Source organism: Haliotis cracherodii, unplaced genomic scaffold (assembly GCF_022045235.1).
Source record: "Haliotis cracherodii isolate W230 unplaced genomic scaffold, xgHalCrac1.p SCAF_2, whole genome shotgun sequence".
Lineage (NCBI taxonomy): Eukaryota > Metazoa > Mollusca > Gastropoda > Lepetellida > Haliotidae > Haliotis > Haliotis cracherodii.
In genome coordinates this window covers 51,636,704-51,657,409 of record NW_027266275.1, presented here as the reverse complement: position 1 = coordinate 51,657,409, position 20,706 = coordinate 51,636,704, and the positions used below count along the sequence as shown (strand labels likewise).

Below are 20,706 nucleotides of genomic sequence, written 5' to 3'. Positions count from 1 at the left end.
TGCATTACCCACACTGTTATTTCTTAATGTCAAAGTTATAAAACGCCCTACTAAGTGTAGGATTCTTGTCAATAACCATGTTCATGATGAGTTGTGTAGAACACTGTTTCTATTGATACACACCGGGACACAATGTATCCAGCCAACACCAGATGACTTCTTGTTGGTGCAATTCATTATTTATCATATCCAGTCAACATCCAGGTAGACATGTTAATAACATACAACAGAGATAGGGCTGGGCCGAGAGACAGGTACCCACAGATAGTCAATATTTCCATAGATAGCTTGACAATAACATGGGATTGATTAGAACACCACGGTAAACAATGAAATCAATTTTACATGGTTGGAGAGTTTTGTCAGAACATATGTATCAATTTAAGACACTTTGTTAGTATACTAAGTCAACACTCATTCTATCAAATCGCATGATCAAAGATTTACATAGAATGTTGTGCTGATATTCCCATGGAAACTGTAGACAGACCTATGTCAATTTCTGAAATGATTCCAAGTTTGGTTGGTCTCCTACCTGTGTAGCTGATCCATCGAAGGTGGTGTCAAACACAAACTGCTTCTCACGGGATCGGTTTTGGCGGAGAATGTCATCAGGATCATCCAAGGGGTCAAGCAACACAACCATCTGTGAATGTGAAACAATCTAATGAGCAAGTTCTCATAGTTACAGATTCTGTCACTAATGTTACTATTACTGTATTATGTTACAGAATCTGTTACCAATGTTAACATGGCATGTACATTATGTAAATGATTAATATTTGAAATATTATCAAGAACACTAACAGAAAAAGCAACAAAAACAAACTTAGCTTCTGAAACATCAAGTTCAAAAATAGAGTCTATTAGCTGAGTGTGAACTGCATCATAATAGGATATCTTAAGAATAAAGAATGTATTATGTGAGTCTTTCCAGGCATAATGCATACTTTTATTCCTAACATATTGTATTTATGATACAGAAACACAGGTGGGTAATACTACTTTTTGTTATTCTTGAAATAAAGTTCATGATGTCATTTCAGCTTCTGAAGTAACTTTGAAATCTCAATATACATGATATAAATACAACGCTAGAGAGAACCACCAAATTTATGATACAGTGCAAGGATGGAAATTTATCTCACTTAAATCATATTTGAGAAAATGTGTCCCCTTTGAGAAGCAGACAGATGGACAGACAAACTCTGTTTCTATATCCCCCTGTCCCATTTTGTGCTGGGAATAATAACTGTGAAACATTGTTGGTACTAACTCTGTTATAACAGTTAAACACTGTTGGTACTACCTATGTTATAACAGTGAAACACTGTTGGTACTACCTCTGTTATAACAGTGAAACACTGTTGGTACTACCTATGTTATAACAGTGAAACACTGTTGGTACTACCTATGTTATAACAGTGAAACAATGTTGGTACTACCTTTGTTATAACAGTGAAACACTGTTGGTACTACCTATGTTATAACAGTGAAACAATGTTGGTACTACCTCTTTTATAACAGTGAAACACTGTCGGTACTACCTCTGTTATATCAGTGAAACAATGTTGGACAAGGATATTTTACATCCACAGTGAAACAATGTTGGCACTACAATATTTACATCTACAGTGAAACAATGTTGGCACTTCAATATTTACATCTACAGTGAAACAATGTTGGTACTACGGTATTTACATCTACAGTGAAACAATGTTGGTACTACAATATTTACATCTACAGTGAAACAATGTTGGTACTACGATATTTTACATCTACAGCGAAATAATGTTGGTACTACAATATTTTACATCTACAGTGAAACAATGTTGGTACTACAATATTTTACATCTACAGTGAAATAATGTTGGTACTACGATATTTTACATCTACAGTGAAACAATGTTGGTAGTACAATATTTTACATCTACAGTGAAATAATGGTGGTACTACGATATTTTACATCTACAGTGAAACAATGTTGGTACTACAATATTTTACATCTACAGTGAAATAATGTTGGTACCATGATATTTTACATCTACAGTGAAATAATGTTGGTACTACGATATTTTACATCTACAGTGAAATAATGTTGGTACTACGATATTTTACATCTACAGTGAAACAATGTTGGTACTACGATATTTTACATCTACAGCGAAATAATGTTGGTACCATGATATTTTACATCTACAGTGAAATAATGTTGGTACTACAATATTTTACAACAGAGAAACATTACTACATTATCTAATGACAACATTGTTAGTGCCATATTACTAACATGGTACTATCATCTATATTTCTTTATTTACTTGACATATAGGTAAAGACTTGATGTCCTCCAGACAATCATGAGTCTACACGATGCTGTACAGCGAGAGAGGGTATCACAGCAACCTGCCTCGACTCAAGTGCCAGCACCCTGTCATGAGGCTTTGCACTCACAAAAGCAATCAGTCATATCAAACTGATCTCATCGATCTCAGCCAAAGTCGACAATCACCTGGCTTGCACCCAAGGCCTCTAAATCCCGCTGGCTGATTTGGAAGGGTCAACTGACCAGGCAGGCCAAGCTGGCCACTTACTGCATGATATGACTATTGATGAGTGGAATCAGTGCTACACACACAGTCAACACCACTAGCTGGGGACTTCACTTCATGCTTAATTCATACTTATGGGATACTTTATACCTTAAGATTCACCAACAAAAAGACCCCACAGTTGCATGTTTAATGAAACTGTTTTTTCTCCAACATTTGCTTGTTCTCAGCTCAGTATTGCATGTCAGCCTGCCAGTTAGACCACTGTTTATAGTTGACAGTGATACATATATCAATAATGTAACGATATTCACTGTCAATCAAGACTTTTTTCTTTCTGTTTTTTTTTTCTAATAGGCCTATCACAAATTGTTCACACACTTCTTACACAAAAACAAATACCAGTAGGATCACTGTCCTGAATTGAACTTCTACCTTTTCTAAACATTTTCCAGACTGAATTAATGGGTCAGCCTTTACTTCAACATCCATGATTTAACAGTGAATCGTATCTCTGTTAAAATTAGTTACTTTATGCCTCTTTGCCACCCATTATAATGAGAGTTACCTCATCAGCTCCACCTCTTTTATCACAGAATTTCTCTGGCTCATGAGCTTGAAATCAACGCATACATCAAAATGACTCTTCTGAAAGTGAGTTTGGCATAGATGTACGTTTAAAACTGTGGCCTCAATTAAATGAGCGCTTGCAGCCTGTTGTGAATTACTTTTTAGCTGGAAGAGATGATTTAAGATATGGTAAGGTCCATTCACCATTTACCACTGCCTCTGACAAAGCAAGGACGGATCCTGCATTTTTATAAAGGAGAGGTTGAAAATATCAAGATCCACTCTCAGTCAAATTACTGCCTAATTTGTTTTCAAATGGGGTGGGGCCTGGATCCCCTGGACCACCCGTCTGGATCCACCTATGCAAAGAAAGCTATGTTGCATTATTTTTTGTTTTGAAAACAATTATTTCATTCAACATTTGATTTGTTTGTTTTATGATAGAAATTTGGTTATCATACCTTCTAAATAAACCAGTTAATCACTGAAACCCTTATCAAATATTCTGACAATGAAATATCATACAATTTTGTCAAAATCAGACCAGCTGTCTTATCTATCATTAATGTCACCATGGTTTTGAAGACCATTGTTCCCACTAAATGACATTCATTATATATATCGAACAGGTGCCCTTTCAAAGAAAGACAAGGAAGCCAATCATCTAATTGTCCCTAAGTGGTGTCTTACTGAGCTGCCATGGAAACTATATTTTGTATCTGTAACTACTTTTAGTCACCAGTTATAATAATGTCAGCACTATTGTCCAAATGATGGATCCTATCCTTGCAGGCAATCATGGAAGTTGTTTTCCAACATAGATAATAGTCTCTGACTTAACATGGCAGTGACTTAACCATCACGCTGTAGGCTGTATCAGTGTGTCACCCATTGTTCAATGAGTGGGTGAGTGAGTATCATTTTACGCCGCATTTAGGAATATTCCATCAATATCACGGCATGGGACACCAGAAGTGGGCTTCACACCCATTGTTCAGTGACCAGTGGGAGGTCTAGAGATGCACTTCAGTTTATTGCTTATGATACATCGTGGCTTCTTGGCTGTACACTAAATGGATCCATACTTTTTGGTATATGGGTAACTTGGGTTCCCAGAAATCATTTCACCTTAAGATGTGCCATATAAGGGACCAGGGGGTATCAGTTACTGACAAGGTGTGTATGTGGACGTCACATGATCGAGTAATTGCCTTGTTTGGTCATTAATAAATTCTTGTCGTAACATCAAAGCCAAAAATGCCTTGTTAAATATTAACTATGCCATCTAAAGAGACGCAAGTAATGGCAGATCCATAGTATTTAGATCATGTTCAGGTCAGTAATAAAACTGTTTACAATCAATTTCAGGTATGATATTGAACATGTATTTGATTTTCATTTGGGGACAAATAAACGTATAAGCCGATCGTAAATGTAGACATGTCTGGCTTTCTTTCCAAGATAGGCAGGGAGTGCTTTGTAAACTCTCAAGTAATTACAAACACATCCCGTACGACACATGAAAACATTATTGAATATCATAGCCGGTGGAGAATACATATTGTGAAATTAAACTGTTGATTTATGCATGGTTGTCATGGTTGCACAACAGTAGCACAGCGGCCACGTCTGGGTGATAGTTATTACTGACATTAGAGATACAAAAAACAACAACTGAAAGTTATCGACCTGGGAGTGAATTATAAGCCAGAATGGTGTAAGACTGATTTACCAGCAAGTGACAACAGACAGGAGGTCATGTGAGAAAGATTAACAATAAGAGATTGAGTCACTCATGTTAATCAATTAACTGTATGGAAAAAGATTTAGGGCTTCACTGAACAGGTTGGTTTGGACTTCTTTGGAGCACTTTGATTATTCAATATAGACATGGTACGATGTACTGAATAATGCACAAAATAAATGAATTGTGATCCGTGCTGAACAAACAGTTGAGAACAGGAATAGTGACAGACATAGACAGTGATTTACGAGTGATGAGGAATGATGGATTATCTGTCCCCAGTGAAATTTAAGTTGTAACTTTCAACATTAATTTCAAAAAATATTTTTTGGGAATGCCTTATGTTGTAGATTTTAAAATGACAAATCCCATATGGCAGGAAGGTGACAGGACAAATACTACCCTGCATCTACCTTCCTATATGGGTGATAAAAAGGGGAATGGTCACAGCCAACACTGACAATCGACCCCAAGACACTTTAAGCCCAAGATGATTCACGTTTACAGAGGACATGTGTGGACACTGTCATGATGAATTCATGTTTCATGGACATCAATATAGCGTTCTGATACAAAAGCATTCTTTGTTTTCGTTTATTTATTATTTCCCATGATTATCAGTGATGCACAGGAACTTTTACCCCTCGTATATTAAGCCATACAAACGATCATCGAACATTTACGACTAGGACTTGATAATTGACACTGAACTTTTAAATGATGGAGAAAATTCTGAATAATGACTAGATCAATGCTCCATTGTTGCATGATAAAGAGCATCTGAGGCGGAAGTTCTCACAATGGTAATGTCAGTAACAGGAGCTGTCACAGTGATGTACAGGTTTCTGTTGCTGAAAATGGTCATATGAATGTTCACACATTGGACTCCTGGCATCCTCTTATCAGTTATCCAGTGCTTTACAACATGTACCGGTACCAATATTAGCACTTGGTCACCATTAGTAGGTCCTCCTCAGTTATCAGTACATGTGATCTCCATTCTATTGTAATGAACACCGAGGACCCAACCACTGGGCACAGACAGGAGCAACTTTCAGCAGTACTGACATCACATGTGAAGCGAAGCTACAGGGGCAGATGGGTCCAGGGGATTCATCATAATAGAATAAAGATGTCATGTGACATATTCAACCAGAAAGCAGGATTATCACTGGCCCCTGCCATGGGGCACATTTGAATTTTTTTTGTTCATATAGCACTAAGTAGTGAATAGAAACTATAAAAGAGAGTCCTATAAAGCCTTAAGAAGAGATAGGAACTTGGGCCACTTTATGTCATCAGAAACAAATATTAAATGAGAAATTAACACACATAAAAGGTACCTTCTCTGGAAAACATAAATCAGTCTTGATAAGTATCTCATAGATATGCTAACTTAGTAGTTTCTGAGAAAACTTGTACCCATTGAAGACACAATGCACCTTGTAAAATAACATGGATCAAGGGCCGAAACTCTGTGAAGAAATAGTTTACGGTACCAATTTTCAAACTCAGTCTCGACAAGTATCTCATAGATAAGCATGCAAACTTTCACTTAAGTAACTTCAGTAGTTTCTGAGAAAACTTGTCCCCATTTCACGCAGTATGCACCAAGTTTAAAAGCATGGAGCAAGGACCATAACTCTGTAAAAAAATGAGTTTACGTGACCAATTTTCGAACTCATTTGAGATCATGACCAGTAACATCAGACTGTAAAATGTCATTTCTCTGACTTAAACAGTTTTGGAGAAAGTTAGTCTCCTTTGAGAAGTGGACAGATGGACTGAAGACAGATGGACGGACAGACAAACTCCATTCTTATATATCCCCTGCCCCATTTTGTGGTAAGGGAAAATAATCTAGGATGGCCCACTACTGGTGACTACGTGCCACTACATACCGGTAGTCTCTACTTGCAGATTATGTTTTGAATGGTCATTAGGTTGAGACAGATGCATTGCCGAACGAACTACCTAATTGATCCGACAACACCAGAAAATGAGGATTGATTCGACCTTTATAAATGTCAGAACCAAGACAATGTGCATATACCTCCTAACAGTTGTAAGAAAGTATTGTCTATAGTCATGCCTTTTCAGAATGGTGCTTAAATGTCTAAGAAATATATGTTAGGGTCTACACATACAAATGAAAGAAAGCAGTTTTCAGTGAGGCATGAGCAATATTTTCAATATCTTAAAGGGGCACTGATCTAAAGCAATTCCCCGGGACTGGTTGTTGCCTTTGTTATTGTATTTTCCCTGTGAGTACCCGGATGATACGCAACGCAACTGAGTGTGACAAGAGACTGGGTTACCGTCTGCAAGGACAGCAAAATAAACTTGGAGGCAATATTTGTTTTACCCATTTTTGAACACTGATTGGTTAACCGTGATCTATAAAGATTTCGACAAAGGGTGCATGTTAATTAATTTCTTCAGCCTAAACAAACAGACAAAAAGAACGGCGGAGCTCAGCGGTTGTCGTCATTTGGAAATGCCCCTGATTGTTATAGTATCAATGCAGTGAAAGCATTTTCGGATTTCAGATTGCGTCTCTAATACGATTACCACTCCCTTGTTGTCATCAAAGTTTTCTGGTATAACCCTACACTTATGTATTTGTCGTCATTCACTTGACACTCAGTTAATGAATTTATTACAGGAATAATTAGTGGTAGCACCACTCAGAATACCTGACAAAGGTTCCCATTTGGCATTTATTGTGTCTGGCGTAATTATTCAATCTAAATCCAGGTTTGAAGTGAGGTGACGTGCGTGTTATGTAATATGCACGTGGCAGCCCAGCAAGAGATGGATGATCAGTTGATTTACTTTTTTTGTAAATCAGCAGATCGTTCGTAGTCATCAAAGGATTAACAGAAAATACATTGATTGATTAATCACTGTTATCTTGCACGGTGGATATGTCAAAAGTGAGTGTTTACATGTCTAGGTTTACTAAAACAAAGGGAATACACTCATATCCTTGCATGAATTTCCGATGTAAAAACAACATACTTTGTTCAAAGGGTTAACCGATAATACGTTGATCAATTGCTCATTGTTATCTAACTCAATGGATTTTTTAGGAACCGTGGATGTTATGAAAATAGTTGTCACATGGGCTCAGCCGACCTTTGAGACTTGACACCTATGTGAAACACCTGAAACAATATAAGTGATCAGCTGAGAAACGAAGAAGGGTTATAATATCCCGAAACGATATATATATCTTAAAATAATTGATTGTAACAGGGACACATGACATGGAATACGTTTCTTTGTACAGCTGCAAACGTTTGGGATATTGTTCCTTTGTGTGGATATTCACGGATACATTCCTCGAACAAGGAAGCTGCCTAAAATTATACACATAAATTTGGTAGGTTGTAATTATGATATTTGCATTTTGTTTTTCCTTTATTTTCAGTAGCATTGGACAGATTCATTCTTGTTCCTCTACATCTTGGTTGGGAAAGTCATCAATGCGCGATAAACGTTGTTTTCACAAGTCTTTTCCTTTGTATATTACAGTCAATTTGTAAAATGTGATTCTCTCAGGCAATTTATAAAATGTGTAAATATTTCAGTCATTTTGACTGAAAAATCTGTCCATTTCTTTAACAGATTGACCAAAATTGCTTAAGACGATCAATAGGGCCTAAAAACATCACAATAGATTATTATATAGGATGAGAAGCCAAACAATATAGAAATGTACTTTTCATCGTAACATTTTCAGTCTTTAGGTTTGGAATTCGTTGTCATAATAATAAAGATGGACATATTTTTCAGTCAATTTGTAAAATAACTGAATATTCAGGTGCTTAATAAATTTCCTAAGTGAAAATTTTGCACATTTGACTGTAAAAATATAAACACGATAAAATAAGCAATGCTGAGGAAAAATATTTACTTTGTGTTTCAAGTCAAAATAGTGTAAACGAAAATCGCACAATTACCAAGCAAGTGACTTATCAAAACTTCGTCACCATTACCGATGCTACCCACAAAGGTACCTACATTTCCTTATTATTTCCAAAACTGTATTTCATTTTGTTGATCAATGTGACCATACGCCCTTATACAATCAATAAAAGTGACAAATGCGCCTACGAATTGCGCAGCACAGGTTGCAAACTAGTCTAGGTTTCTGCTATATCATCCGGGTACAATAACAATGGCAACAACCAGTCCCGGGAAATTGCTTTAGATCAGTGCCCCTTCAAGACACTGATCAAGAACATAACAACCAATCAAGGGTCATCAGTGATGACTAAATGCCAATAAGCGAATGCAACCTGAGACTTTAACTCATTCAGGTGGCACATGTCTGCAGGAAACCAATACTCCAAAACCAATACCCCATATACCGCGATGAAGGTCAATCGTACGCCAAGGAATAAGCAGTTGTACCTAAACAATAGATATGCTGACCAATCAATTTGTCTTCCATTTCAATTATCCTCTTAGAATTTACCTGAAGAAGTCCTTCTATCACAAGAACTGCTAAAACACTAACATGAACATGAGTGTGGTTTCCCGGCCTGGGTGATGTTCTCATGCCTTAAGCCAATGAACGCATGGGTGATGAGTTTGTCCTATTGGCCCTTCTATTGTCATCACCTCACCCTGTCATATCCTTTTTGCCTGTCACGATCACCAGGAACTGTACAGCCTTCATTTCCTGCCAATATCCCCTACACAATTAAATCATGAGACTACAAATGTTGTTTTTGTGTAGGATATTCTTTGACGACGGAATATGTTGGACATCTATCTAGACAAACAACATGAAGAGTCTAATTGTCCTCAACGGTGTGTCCGTCCTCGCACCCTGTATCTCTAACTAGGGACAGCATGATTCACAGGCGTATAGCACCCCTTTCGTCTCCTTTAATAGTGGGTTCGATTCCCGGGTTCACCCTGATTATGATTCTTGTTCTGTCAGCTCGATAACCATGTTTGTGGAACTTACTAAAATAGTCACTCTCTAAGACAGCATCAGCTTAGGCCTTCCTTCCACATCAAGCCGACAGTGAAATACTGGCCAAAGCTTCAACCTTAAATAGGCATAATACAAAATAGGCATGTATACATAAGGACGACATACTATATATAGTATGAAAGTGAAATGTAACACATTCTTATCTTATGCCATGTACAATTGACTCAAGTTTCCTAAATCTGTTTAATTGGGTCTCAATTTCTGTTTGATGTTGGAATAGGGCTTCAAAGTATTTACTTGTATCATAACAACAATACTATAAAGTTATGTACTGTATCCCTACAATGTATAGTGTTACACCCTAATGAATGATTTATTATCTGTCTTCAGTGGAGGTCATCTGTACATAAGCCCCAGCCAATAGTACAATATATTGGGCATCCTCAGTATGACTTTCCTGTTTGTCTCAGGTAGCTATGACTGTTTATACAAACTGACCTCCCAGTACATCCTTGCATACATTAGGTACATGTATATATATATAACAACCTTCCAGGCAGGAGAGTCTCTGGGACAATTTGATGCCATCAAAAGAGGAAGATTTATGAAGTAATCAAGAGACAACGCTTCAACATGATCAAAGAAACTAAAGACCATCACCAGCAGCTCTACATCCCCATACAACACACCGATCAATAAACACCTATAATTACAGCCATCATTGTTTGAATGTCCTCCCTCACAGACTCTCCCCCTTCTGTCCTGGATGGACGCAGATACTCTGTTTAGTTTTCATCAATATTTTAGAGAAGCACTGGCCGGATATTTCTGGCCATCTCATTAGCCTGGAGAAGATCTCCTTAATTAGTTAATACCGTATTTTCTTGAGTAAAGTGCGCACCCATGTATAATGCGCACCCCCCTCTAGCGGGTTCAATATTTTGGAAAAAAAGAAATTTGAATATTATGCGCAGAAAATATTTACACCGTACCCTTTCAGCGAAGTCCGGCAAACGAACGGGTGCTGAGAAACTTAGTCAGTAAAAATTCGAAATTTGAGATAAAAAATCACCAGACATGTTTATTTACCGTTTAAATAGTATTTATTGTTCTGCTAGGCATTGTTTTATATCTAGGGATTAGGATTACCTTGTGTATTTTCTCGTAAACTAAGCCGGAAACAGCAATCAGCTGTACACACGTTTTCTTGGAATCGACCGGTGATTCGGTCAAGACACACCCAATGATATAACTTTATAGGATTTTTAATGCAAGGATCGGCAACAATTGTATCTGAAACTATTTTATTTATCAGGAATAATATATTCCATTATTTTCTTAATTATATGCAGCCTTTACTAAACATATTTAAAATAATAATAACCCTAAGCGAAGCAGCTGATCGCTATTCCCGGGTGTTATTTTTTACATGGAACATGTCTGACCAGTCACCGTCAAGGCTCACGCGCACGTGATCACGTGAGCGCGAGAATTTCATGTTGACATAGAATCGTCAAACAAAAACAAATATGACTTTTAATGAGTCAAAGCATGTCATTTATGATATATGTATCCATTCTCTGTCAACTAAAGTTCGTTTCAAGGCATCAGTAGCGGTATTCTGACCGTGGTTGCTGTTAATGACGGTGAGTTGTGCGATCTTCCGATCGCTTCACACACGATTTCGCCGAAATTAATAAAAACAATATTATAAGGAATTTTGAATAAAATTAATGAAGTAAGTTACAAACATAAGTCCAGAAATACAAAGAACACTTTTCATAGACAGACAGTGTAATTACATAATTATTTTGCGTACTTCAGTATGGATTTGTTGACATGGTATTTCCGGTGTTTCGTGCTCACGGTGATGTCTTTCCATGGGGGGAAAAAACATCCAAACTCATAATTTGTGTATAATGCGCACCCCTTCTACACAGCTGTGTTTTTTCGAAAAAAAGTGCGCACTATACTCAAGAAAATACGGTACCTCTGCACACTGATGATGACCTAAATGTCTCAATATCCCCAAGCCTACTTGTGATTGCCTGAATCACTAATTACTAGTTTGGTCAGACAGGTGAAACAGGGCCATGTGTGTGTGAACATCGTGAAACAGGGCGTGGAGCCATCCCACTGATCAGGCATGGTATCATCCTTACATTGTCAGCTTGCTTAGATCACATGGTATACGCATCCGACCACGGATCACAAGATCTGTGGTTTGAACCCCAGCACAGGGATTTAAAGTTGGAGCAAAATCAGTCTCAGTCTCATACTATGAAGCTTGGGGTGTGCCTACTCTGACAGTTTGTAGCAGGTGTGGAGTCATCCCACCCTTACCATGTCAATTTGCTGACAGAGTTATCCTTTCTGGCCATGTGGACCTCCAATCAGAAGGTCCATGGCTTAAATCCCAAATATTATGGTTGATACAATATGTTAAAAAGATGAGAGAGTGACAAGGCCCATGCTTTATGTAGACATTTTCTAGTGATATCGCAGTGGGGGACAACTCGAGAGTGCTTCACAAATTGTACCCATTCGGGGAATCAAACCCAGGCCTTCAGCATAATCAGCAAGCACTTCTACCAATAGACTAGCTATCCTGACATGAGGCACATACAGATCGTGGTGAGTGTGTGACATGAGATTTAATGTTGCATCATTGATTGCATGTAGCTGTCTATGGCTTCATGTGCCTCAGTGCGCTTCTTGTCATCATTTCCATCAAACCTACTCCTACCAGTGGACCAGTTTATTTTCTTGCTTTATGGACAAGCCTATTCAGAACTTAACATTAAGTAAAAAACAATAAAGGACATGAGACAACATTTTCTATTATTTTCATTTTGCCTCACGCTTTTCAGGATATTGAACACAAGTAAAGACAAACAGTTCAAAGAGTTTTGGGGGGAGCAGGGGTGGCCCAGTCGTCTAAGGCGCCGCGATTTGCTGTGCGGAGTTGCGTCCCTTGGGCACGCCAGAAACCTATGATTGTGGGTTTGAATCCCGGTTCGCCCCGATCATGTTTCTAGGTTTGTAAGCACCATACCCGTGCTCGTGGATTTCACCGAAGTGGTAAACATCGAAGACCTGCATCACTTCAGGCTTTCCTCCCACATTAAGCTGACATGCCGTGATATAACTGGAATACTGTTAAAAGTAGCGTTAAACCCAACTCACTCCCTCACTCACTCAAAGAGTTTGGCTTCACATACTTTCAAAATTAAAACATGATTACACAAGGAAAGAGAATATCTCCATTCAGCTGGCAATTAATGATATCTCCAGGTATGTGGCATCTCTTTGTTTAGCCAACACCAGTTCCCGCATGTTTTCTATGTACATTAAGTTCAACAATGCCTCAATAACACAGCAATGACTTGTGTCAGACAGTAATTGTTCCCAGCCAAGTCACTGAGGCATTTATCGTACCAAGCCATGCAAGCAAAATGACATAAACCCCTTACAGTGGTTTGTGTTGATATTGTTATAACAACCTCAATACTAAACAGAAATCAATAAGTGATATACGTTGTGCCACTGTCATCTGAGTGAGTCCAATGATTAATTCAATGTCTATAATTACTGACATCACTAAAACCATGTCAGACTGATGCGATGTGAGCCCTGCATGGCCGGTCAAGGGAACAGTGGACAGTCAAATGATCACATTCTCCCCTAGGGAAGGTTGCTGGTGAAATGGTCACATTCTCCCACAGAGAGGGTTGCTGGTGAAATGATCACATTCTCCCCTAGGGAAGGTTTCCGGTGAAATGATCACATTCTACCTTAGGGAAGGTTTCCGGTGAAATGATCACATTCTACCCTAGCAGGGGTTGCTTGTGAAATGGTCACATTCTCCCCTAGCAGGGGTTGCTTGTGAAATGGTCACATTCTCCCCTAGCAGGGGTTGCTGGTGAAGTGGTCATATTCTACCCTAGGGAAGGTTGCTGGTGAAATGGTCACATTCTCCCCTAGCAGGGGTTGCTGGTGAAATGGTCACATTCTCCCCTAGCAGGGGTTGCTTGTGAAATGGTCACATTCTCCCCTAGCAGGGGTTGCTTGTGAAATGGTCACATTCTCCCCTAGCAGGGGTTGCTGGTGAAGTGGTCATATTCTACCCTAGGGAAGGTTGCTGGTGAAATGGTCACATTCTCCCCTAGCAGGGGTTGCTGGTGAAATGGTCACATTCTCCCCTTGCAGGGGTTCTTGGTGAATTGGTCACATTCTCCCCTAGCAGGGGTTGCTGGTGAAATGGTCACATTCTACCCTAGGGAAGGTTGCTGGTGAAATGGTCACATTCTCCCCTAGCAGGGGTTGCTGGTGAAATGGTCACATTCTCCCCTAGCAGGGGTTGCTGGTGAAGTGGTCATATTCTACCCTAGGGAAGGTTGCTGGTGAAGTGGTCACATCCTCCCCAATCTCATTAAAATCAGATCTCAATTCTTGCTACCCCTAAACAAAGATCTGAGGACACCCCATTATGGGTCATGTCAGAACGACCCTTCGCGAACGTTGACGGATCAATGAAATCACTGACAAGAAATCGACATTAGCCAATCAGAAGGCAGCTTTCTCGAGCTTTACGCCGCTCTTTTCAAACTGGCGACTAAAAAATAAAACTGTTAAAAAGAACATTCTGGAATGGCTTACAGGTAAGTGGCCTAGATTGTATGGATATAATTATAAATCCCGTAACTGTCGTTCAGAATACCGTCTGTTAAATATTTCGAGGTTGCATGATTAGAAAACACATTCCGGCTGTCACTTTCATGATCTGGTAAGCGACGCTCTGATTGGTTGGATGAAAGGTCGTTCTGATGTTACCCATAATGGGATGTCCTTATATCTTTGATCAGCGATAGCGAGAACTAGGACCTGACTTTAATGAGATTGCATTCTCCTCTAGGGAAGGTTGCTGGTGAAATGATCACATTCTCCCCTAGGGAAGGTTGGTGGTGAAATGATCACATTCTCCCCTAGGGAAGGTTGCTGGTGAAATGATCACATTTTCCCCTTGGGAAGGTTGGTGGTGAAATGATCACATTCTCCCCTAGGGAAGGTTGCTGGTGAAATGGTCACATTCTCCCACACAGCGGGTTGCTGGTGAAATGGTCACATTCTCCCACAGAGCGGGTTGCTGGTGAAATGGTCACATTCTACCATAGGAAAGGTTGCTGGTGTAATGGTCACATTCTTCCCAAGGGAGGATTGCTCACCAGCTCAAATGATCATATTCTCCCATTGGGACAATCATGGTTGGTGGTGGGTTCTGGTAAGCAAAAAATACAGTGAAACCACCAAAACTCACAAGTCCTGGTACCATAAAACACAACACAAGCAGAGCATCAATAACAGACAACAGTAACATAACTCTGCCTGAACCATAAGACATATGAATACAATGATGTGAGTTATACTGTATAAGATATGGAAGTCAGAACTAGACCTGAATTCAAGTATTATGACAGTATTTGTCCGACCCACACCTCCAGTGAGTTGAGACATCATACAACAAGACTGTTGTGAGACCATGTGCTTAAAAGCCCAAGAAGGTGAGCTTATGACAGCTGTAGCTACTGATCAATTCCCTCTCCAGCATATAGCCTCAAGCATGCTTCCAACATCCACAACCACCATCAATAATCAATTAGTATTTGTACAAACATACTCTATGTAGCTAGCATCAACCAGGAGGTGTGTGTGATATCAAAACAACGAACAGAGAGACTTGGCTGGCCTCCCAATTTCAGCTGGTCAGCTAATCATTATCATGGGTGGGATAGCCAGACCTGTCAACTGTTCATCATTACCATGGGTGAGGTTGACTTTAAGATGAGGGAGATTTGCCCTCAAATCGGGAGACTTTTAAAATAGTTACGATAAGAAGATCATTTACAACATTACTTTTAATTTTATTTAGAAAACCATATATTTTGAAACAATAAATAATAATGTTTTGTGAATATAGCCAGCTAAATTTCCGTTTGCATTTTCCACACACCCCACTGATACACCCTACAGGGGGAAACCTCTCTGCATACCCCACTGATACACTCTACAAGGGGAAACCTCTCTGCATACCCCACTGATACACCCTACAGGGGGAAACCTCTCTGCATACCCCACTGATACACCCTACAAGGGGAAACCTCTCTGCATACCCCACTGATACACCCTACAGGGGGAAACCTCTCTGCATACCCCACTGATACACCCTACAGGGGGAAACCTCTCTGCATTCCCCACTGATACACCCTACAGGGGGAAACCTCTCTGCATACCCCACTGATACACCCTACAGGGGGAAACCTCTCTGCATTCCCCACTGATACACCCTACAGGGGGAAACCTCTGCATACCCCACTGTTACACCCTACAAGGGGAAACCTCTCACCATACCCCAATGATCCACCCTACAGGGGGAAACCTCTCTGCATACCCCACTGATACACCCTACAGGGGGAAACCTCTCTGCATACCCCACTGATAGACCGTACAGGGGGAAACCTCTCTGCATACCCCACTGATTACACCCTACAGGGAAAACCTCTCTGCACACCCCACTGATATACCGTACAGGGGGAACCTCTCCACACACCCCACTGATACACTGTACAGGGGAAACCTCTCTGCATACCCCACTGATTACACCCTACAGGGAAAACCTCTCTGCACACCCCACTGATATACCGTACAGGGGGAACCTCTCCACACACCCCACTGATACACTGTACAGGGGGAACCTCTCTGCATACCCCACTGATACACCCTACAGGTGCGAAACCTCTCTGCATACCCCACTGATACACCCTACAGGTGCGAAACCTCTCTGCATACCCCACTGATACACCCTACAGGTGCGAAACCTCTCTGCATACCCTACTGATATACCCTACAGGGTGAAACCTCTCGTTTGTGGAATTACCGTGGGTCTAGCTACATTGTGTGGCAGACTGTACTAGCTGCACTGCGTGCAGGGACACAATAAACTACCTGCATTTGAACTACTCCCAGGCTTTGCTCTAAGTGTGAATTCATGTCAACAAATTGCCATTATAATGTCTATCAGATATTCGAGAATAATATGTGGGATTTCTTTCCTGTTGTAGGTTGATGTGTTTGGGGGATTATTTACGAAGTTTGTACTCTCACAGCGACATTTCCCACACACTCCTGTCTAATGCCATTGACAGAAATGTTTGTTTTTCTTAACTCCAACTTAACTAATGGACCACAGTCATGTGATCTCTAGTTGGGACGTTTAACAAAAGGTTAAGTGCTTCTGAAATTACAGCGAGATGTCACGAAGCTGGTGCTGAATGATATGTGTGCTGTACATGACTGGGTATTGTGGGCTCAGCCATAGGTTATAGAGCGGAATGGCACAATCTGCATCTTGTGACTGGGACTTGTAAGTCATAAAGGAAACCCCCAACAAGGATCCCGATTGACAGATAAGCATGATACACCAAAGAATGACTCAGAGGCTGTAGAATTGCTTCTATACAAGATTGTAAAGACTTATCAGCTAGTGACACCATCACATCTAGACATCACAGGACAAATATCAAACAGAATTTGACACATTTCACAACTGGTAAGAAGACCGTGGAACGCAAATAAATACACGACCATTACATACTTGACACATTTTGACACAGATGACACATCATGACATGTCATGACACAGATGACATATCATGACACATCATGATATATCATGACACACCATGATATATCATGACACATCATGATATATCATGACAGATGACACATCATGACACATGTCACGACAGATGACAAATCATGACATATACTACTCAAAAGAAGTTAAAGAACACCCGATTCTTTCATATTACAATAGTTAATCTGTCTTGGCATGTGAGATTAACTATAGTAATATGAAAGAATCGGGTGTTCTTTAACTTCTTTTGACACAGATGATACATTGTGACACATCATGACATCATGTCATGACACAGATGACATATGACACAGATGATACATTGTGACACATCATGACACATGACAAATCATGATATATCATGATACATGTCATGAAACATGTCATGACACAGATGACATATGACACAGATGATACATTGTGCCACATCATGACACATAACAAATCATGATATATCATGATACATGTCATGACACAGATGACATGTGACACAGATTATACATTGTGACACATCATGACACATGACAAATCATAATATATCATGATACATGTCATGACACATCATGACATATGACACGTCATGACAGAGATGACATTCACAACACAGATGACACATCATGACATATTTGTTTGTTGTTTACCACCACTCATCAATATTCCTTCTATATGACAGCTCATGATATGTCATGACACAGTTGGCATGTCATAACATATCATGACACATGTCATGACTCAGATGACACATCATGACACAGATGACATGTCAAGACACAGGTGCCATCCACCAGCCTCCAAATGATCAAGTACTTACGCTTTCCTCCACTTTATATGCAATAGGGCTAGCTCCTTGCATAATCTCATCTTCACTCATAGGCCGTATCCGGCAGGCAACCTGCAAGGGATATCTCTAGTTTAGTAACATGGCACAACTCATAGCAACTATAAACAGTCTTATACAACTCTCGGCTACAAATATGGTATGTGAGACTATGTTATGGGGGAGTTTGGTATGGGAGACTATGGTATGGGGGGACTTTGGTATGGGGGGACTTTGGTATGGGAGACTATGGTATGGGGGGACTACGGTATGGGGGGACTGTGGTATGGGAGGACTTTGGTATGGGGAGATTTTGGTATGGGGGAACTATGGTATGGGGGAGTTTGGTATGGGGGACTATGGTATGGGGGGACTTTGGTATGGGAGACTATGGTATGGGAGACTATGGTATGGGGGGACTACGGTATGGGAGGACTATGGTATGGGGGAACTTTGGTATTGGGGGACTTTGGTATGGGGAGACTATGGTATGGGGGGACATTGGTATGGGGGGGACTACGGTATGAGAGACTACGGTATGGGAGACTATGGTATGGGGGGACTTTGGTATGGGGGGACTATGATATTGGGGGACTATGGTATGGGGGAACTACGGTATGGGAGAATATGGTATGGGGAGACTATGGTATGGGGAGACTACGGTATGTGGGGACTATGGTATGAGGGGACTTTGGTATGGGAGACTATGGTATGGGGAGACTATGGTATGGGGGGACTACGGTATGGAGGGACTATGGTATGGGGGGACTTTGGTATGGGGGGACTTTGGTATGGGAGACTATGGTATTGGGGGACTATGGTATGGGGGGACTACAGTATGGAGGGACTATGGTATGGGGGGACTGATATGGGAGACTATGGTATGGGGAGACTATGGTATGGGGGGACTACAGTATGGAGGGACTATGGTATGGGGGGACTGGTATGGGAGACTATGGTATGGGGAGACTATGGTATGGGGGGACTACGGTATGGAGGGACTATGGTATGGGGGGACTTTGGTATGGGAGACTATGGTATGGGAGACTATGGTATGGGGGGACTACGGTATGGAGGGACTATGGTATGGGGGGACTATGGTATGGGGGGACTACGGTGTGGGAGACTATGCCCATTGACATGGAGCCCTTATTCGGTGTAGGTCTGTATGTTGGAACTGGTGACCTGGAGAGATGTGAATCTCAGACTTACTCAGGGTAATCTCTAGCTGCTAGATTCATATGTATACATAATGAGTTAGCATAACAACAAGGTGCATTTTGGGGAAAGACTGAATGAATCCAACTTGTTAAATTGTAAAACTACCCAAGCCTAGTCCCTCGTCAAGCTCTTAATGCCACTGCTGCCCAGCATCTGCAGTTAAACCCATTCTACATGTTCTATGAGCAGCATGCTCAGCTTTAGCACAATGACCCCAAAATATAAATGCTAAACATGCCCATCCACTTGAAGCACATGCCAGAACACATTTATTAATAAAAATTGTGAAATATTGGCTACATGATTGTGTGGTTTTTTCTAAAGCCGATGTCTTATAGTTATACATGTATAGTTGTAACACATTTTGTGTGGAACTGGTGTCTTTTGAGGTGCTTGTCCTGTTGGCTACCTGAGGAAATAACATCTGGGAAACTCTGACTGAACTAGGTGACAGTTCACATGTAATGATTGAAACAAGAACAGACTTAACAATTAATAATGTGACCAGACAATAACCAAAGGCCAATGTGCACCTAAAATTAGTAAACAAACATTGAATGGAGTAGACATGGTTACTTAGTTGGTGTGAACTGATCATAACTAACGCAAACTTCTCACAGTAGACTAATCTTAATCAGGTTCTACCGACAGAGAAGCCTTAAAGCACTTGCTATCTTACAATAACCTACAACAATCTTTTTCAACCAGTAGTAATCACAACCTGATCATACCTTAATTCTCTCCATCAGCAAAATCACATCTAGATGCCAGAAAACAAAAGAAAGTATAACTAGTGTGATATGGTGTTATCATCCAGACATCCGTCACTCTCTCTTCCAAGCATCCATGTTGGAGACACTGTCACCCAGGTAGCTGACAGACAGTAGGACAGATATGTGGAGTTTATTCCCCTCTTATCATGATTATCTCCTTGTGGTGATGAAGCAATCAGGGCCCCATCAACCATAACGTCTCCACTACAATACACATGTCACAGGCTTTGTAATCAAGTGGTTTCTATACACACAATTAAGAAAAACAACTCCCTATCCAAGTGGGATAATGGAATTTCAAATATATGTATGTATTGAATTATTTAATTTTATCGGTGTGAGTTTGTGACTCTGATCTGAGAAATATCATAGCACCTTTGTGTCA

The 20,706-nt window shown here is 40.2% G+C and overlaps 1 protein-coding gene across 1 annotated transcript in view; it reads right to left on the bottom strand.

Annotated features, from left to right (window-relative positions):
• Window positions 1-20,706, bottom strand: part of LOC139468200 (kinesin-like protein KIF19) — a 55,399-nt gene that overhangs the window by 24,961 nt on the left and 9,732 nt on the right. Inside the window, exons 2-3 of the mRNA XM_071250012.1 lie at window positions 18,322-18,402; window positions 536-646 (exon numbers count right to left, since the gene is read on the bottom strand). Coding sequence (XP_071106113.1) covers window positions 536-646; window positions 18,322-18,402 — 192 coding nt within the window. The remainder of the gene's footprint in view (window positions 1-535; window positions 647-18,321; window positions 18,403-20,706) is intronic.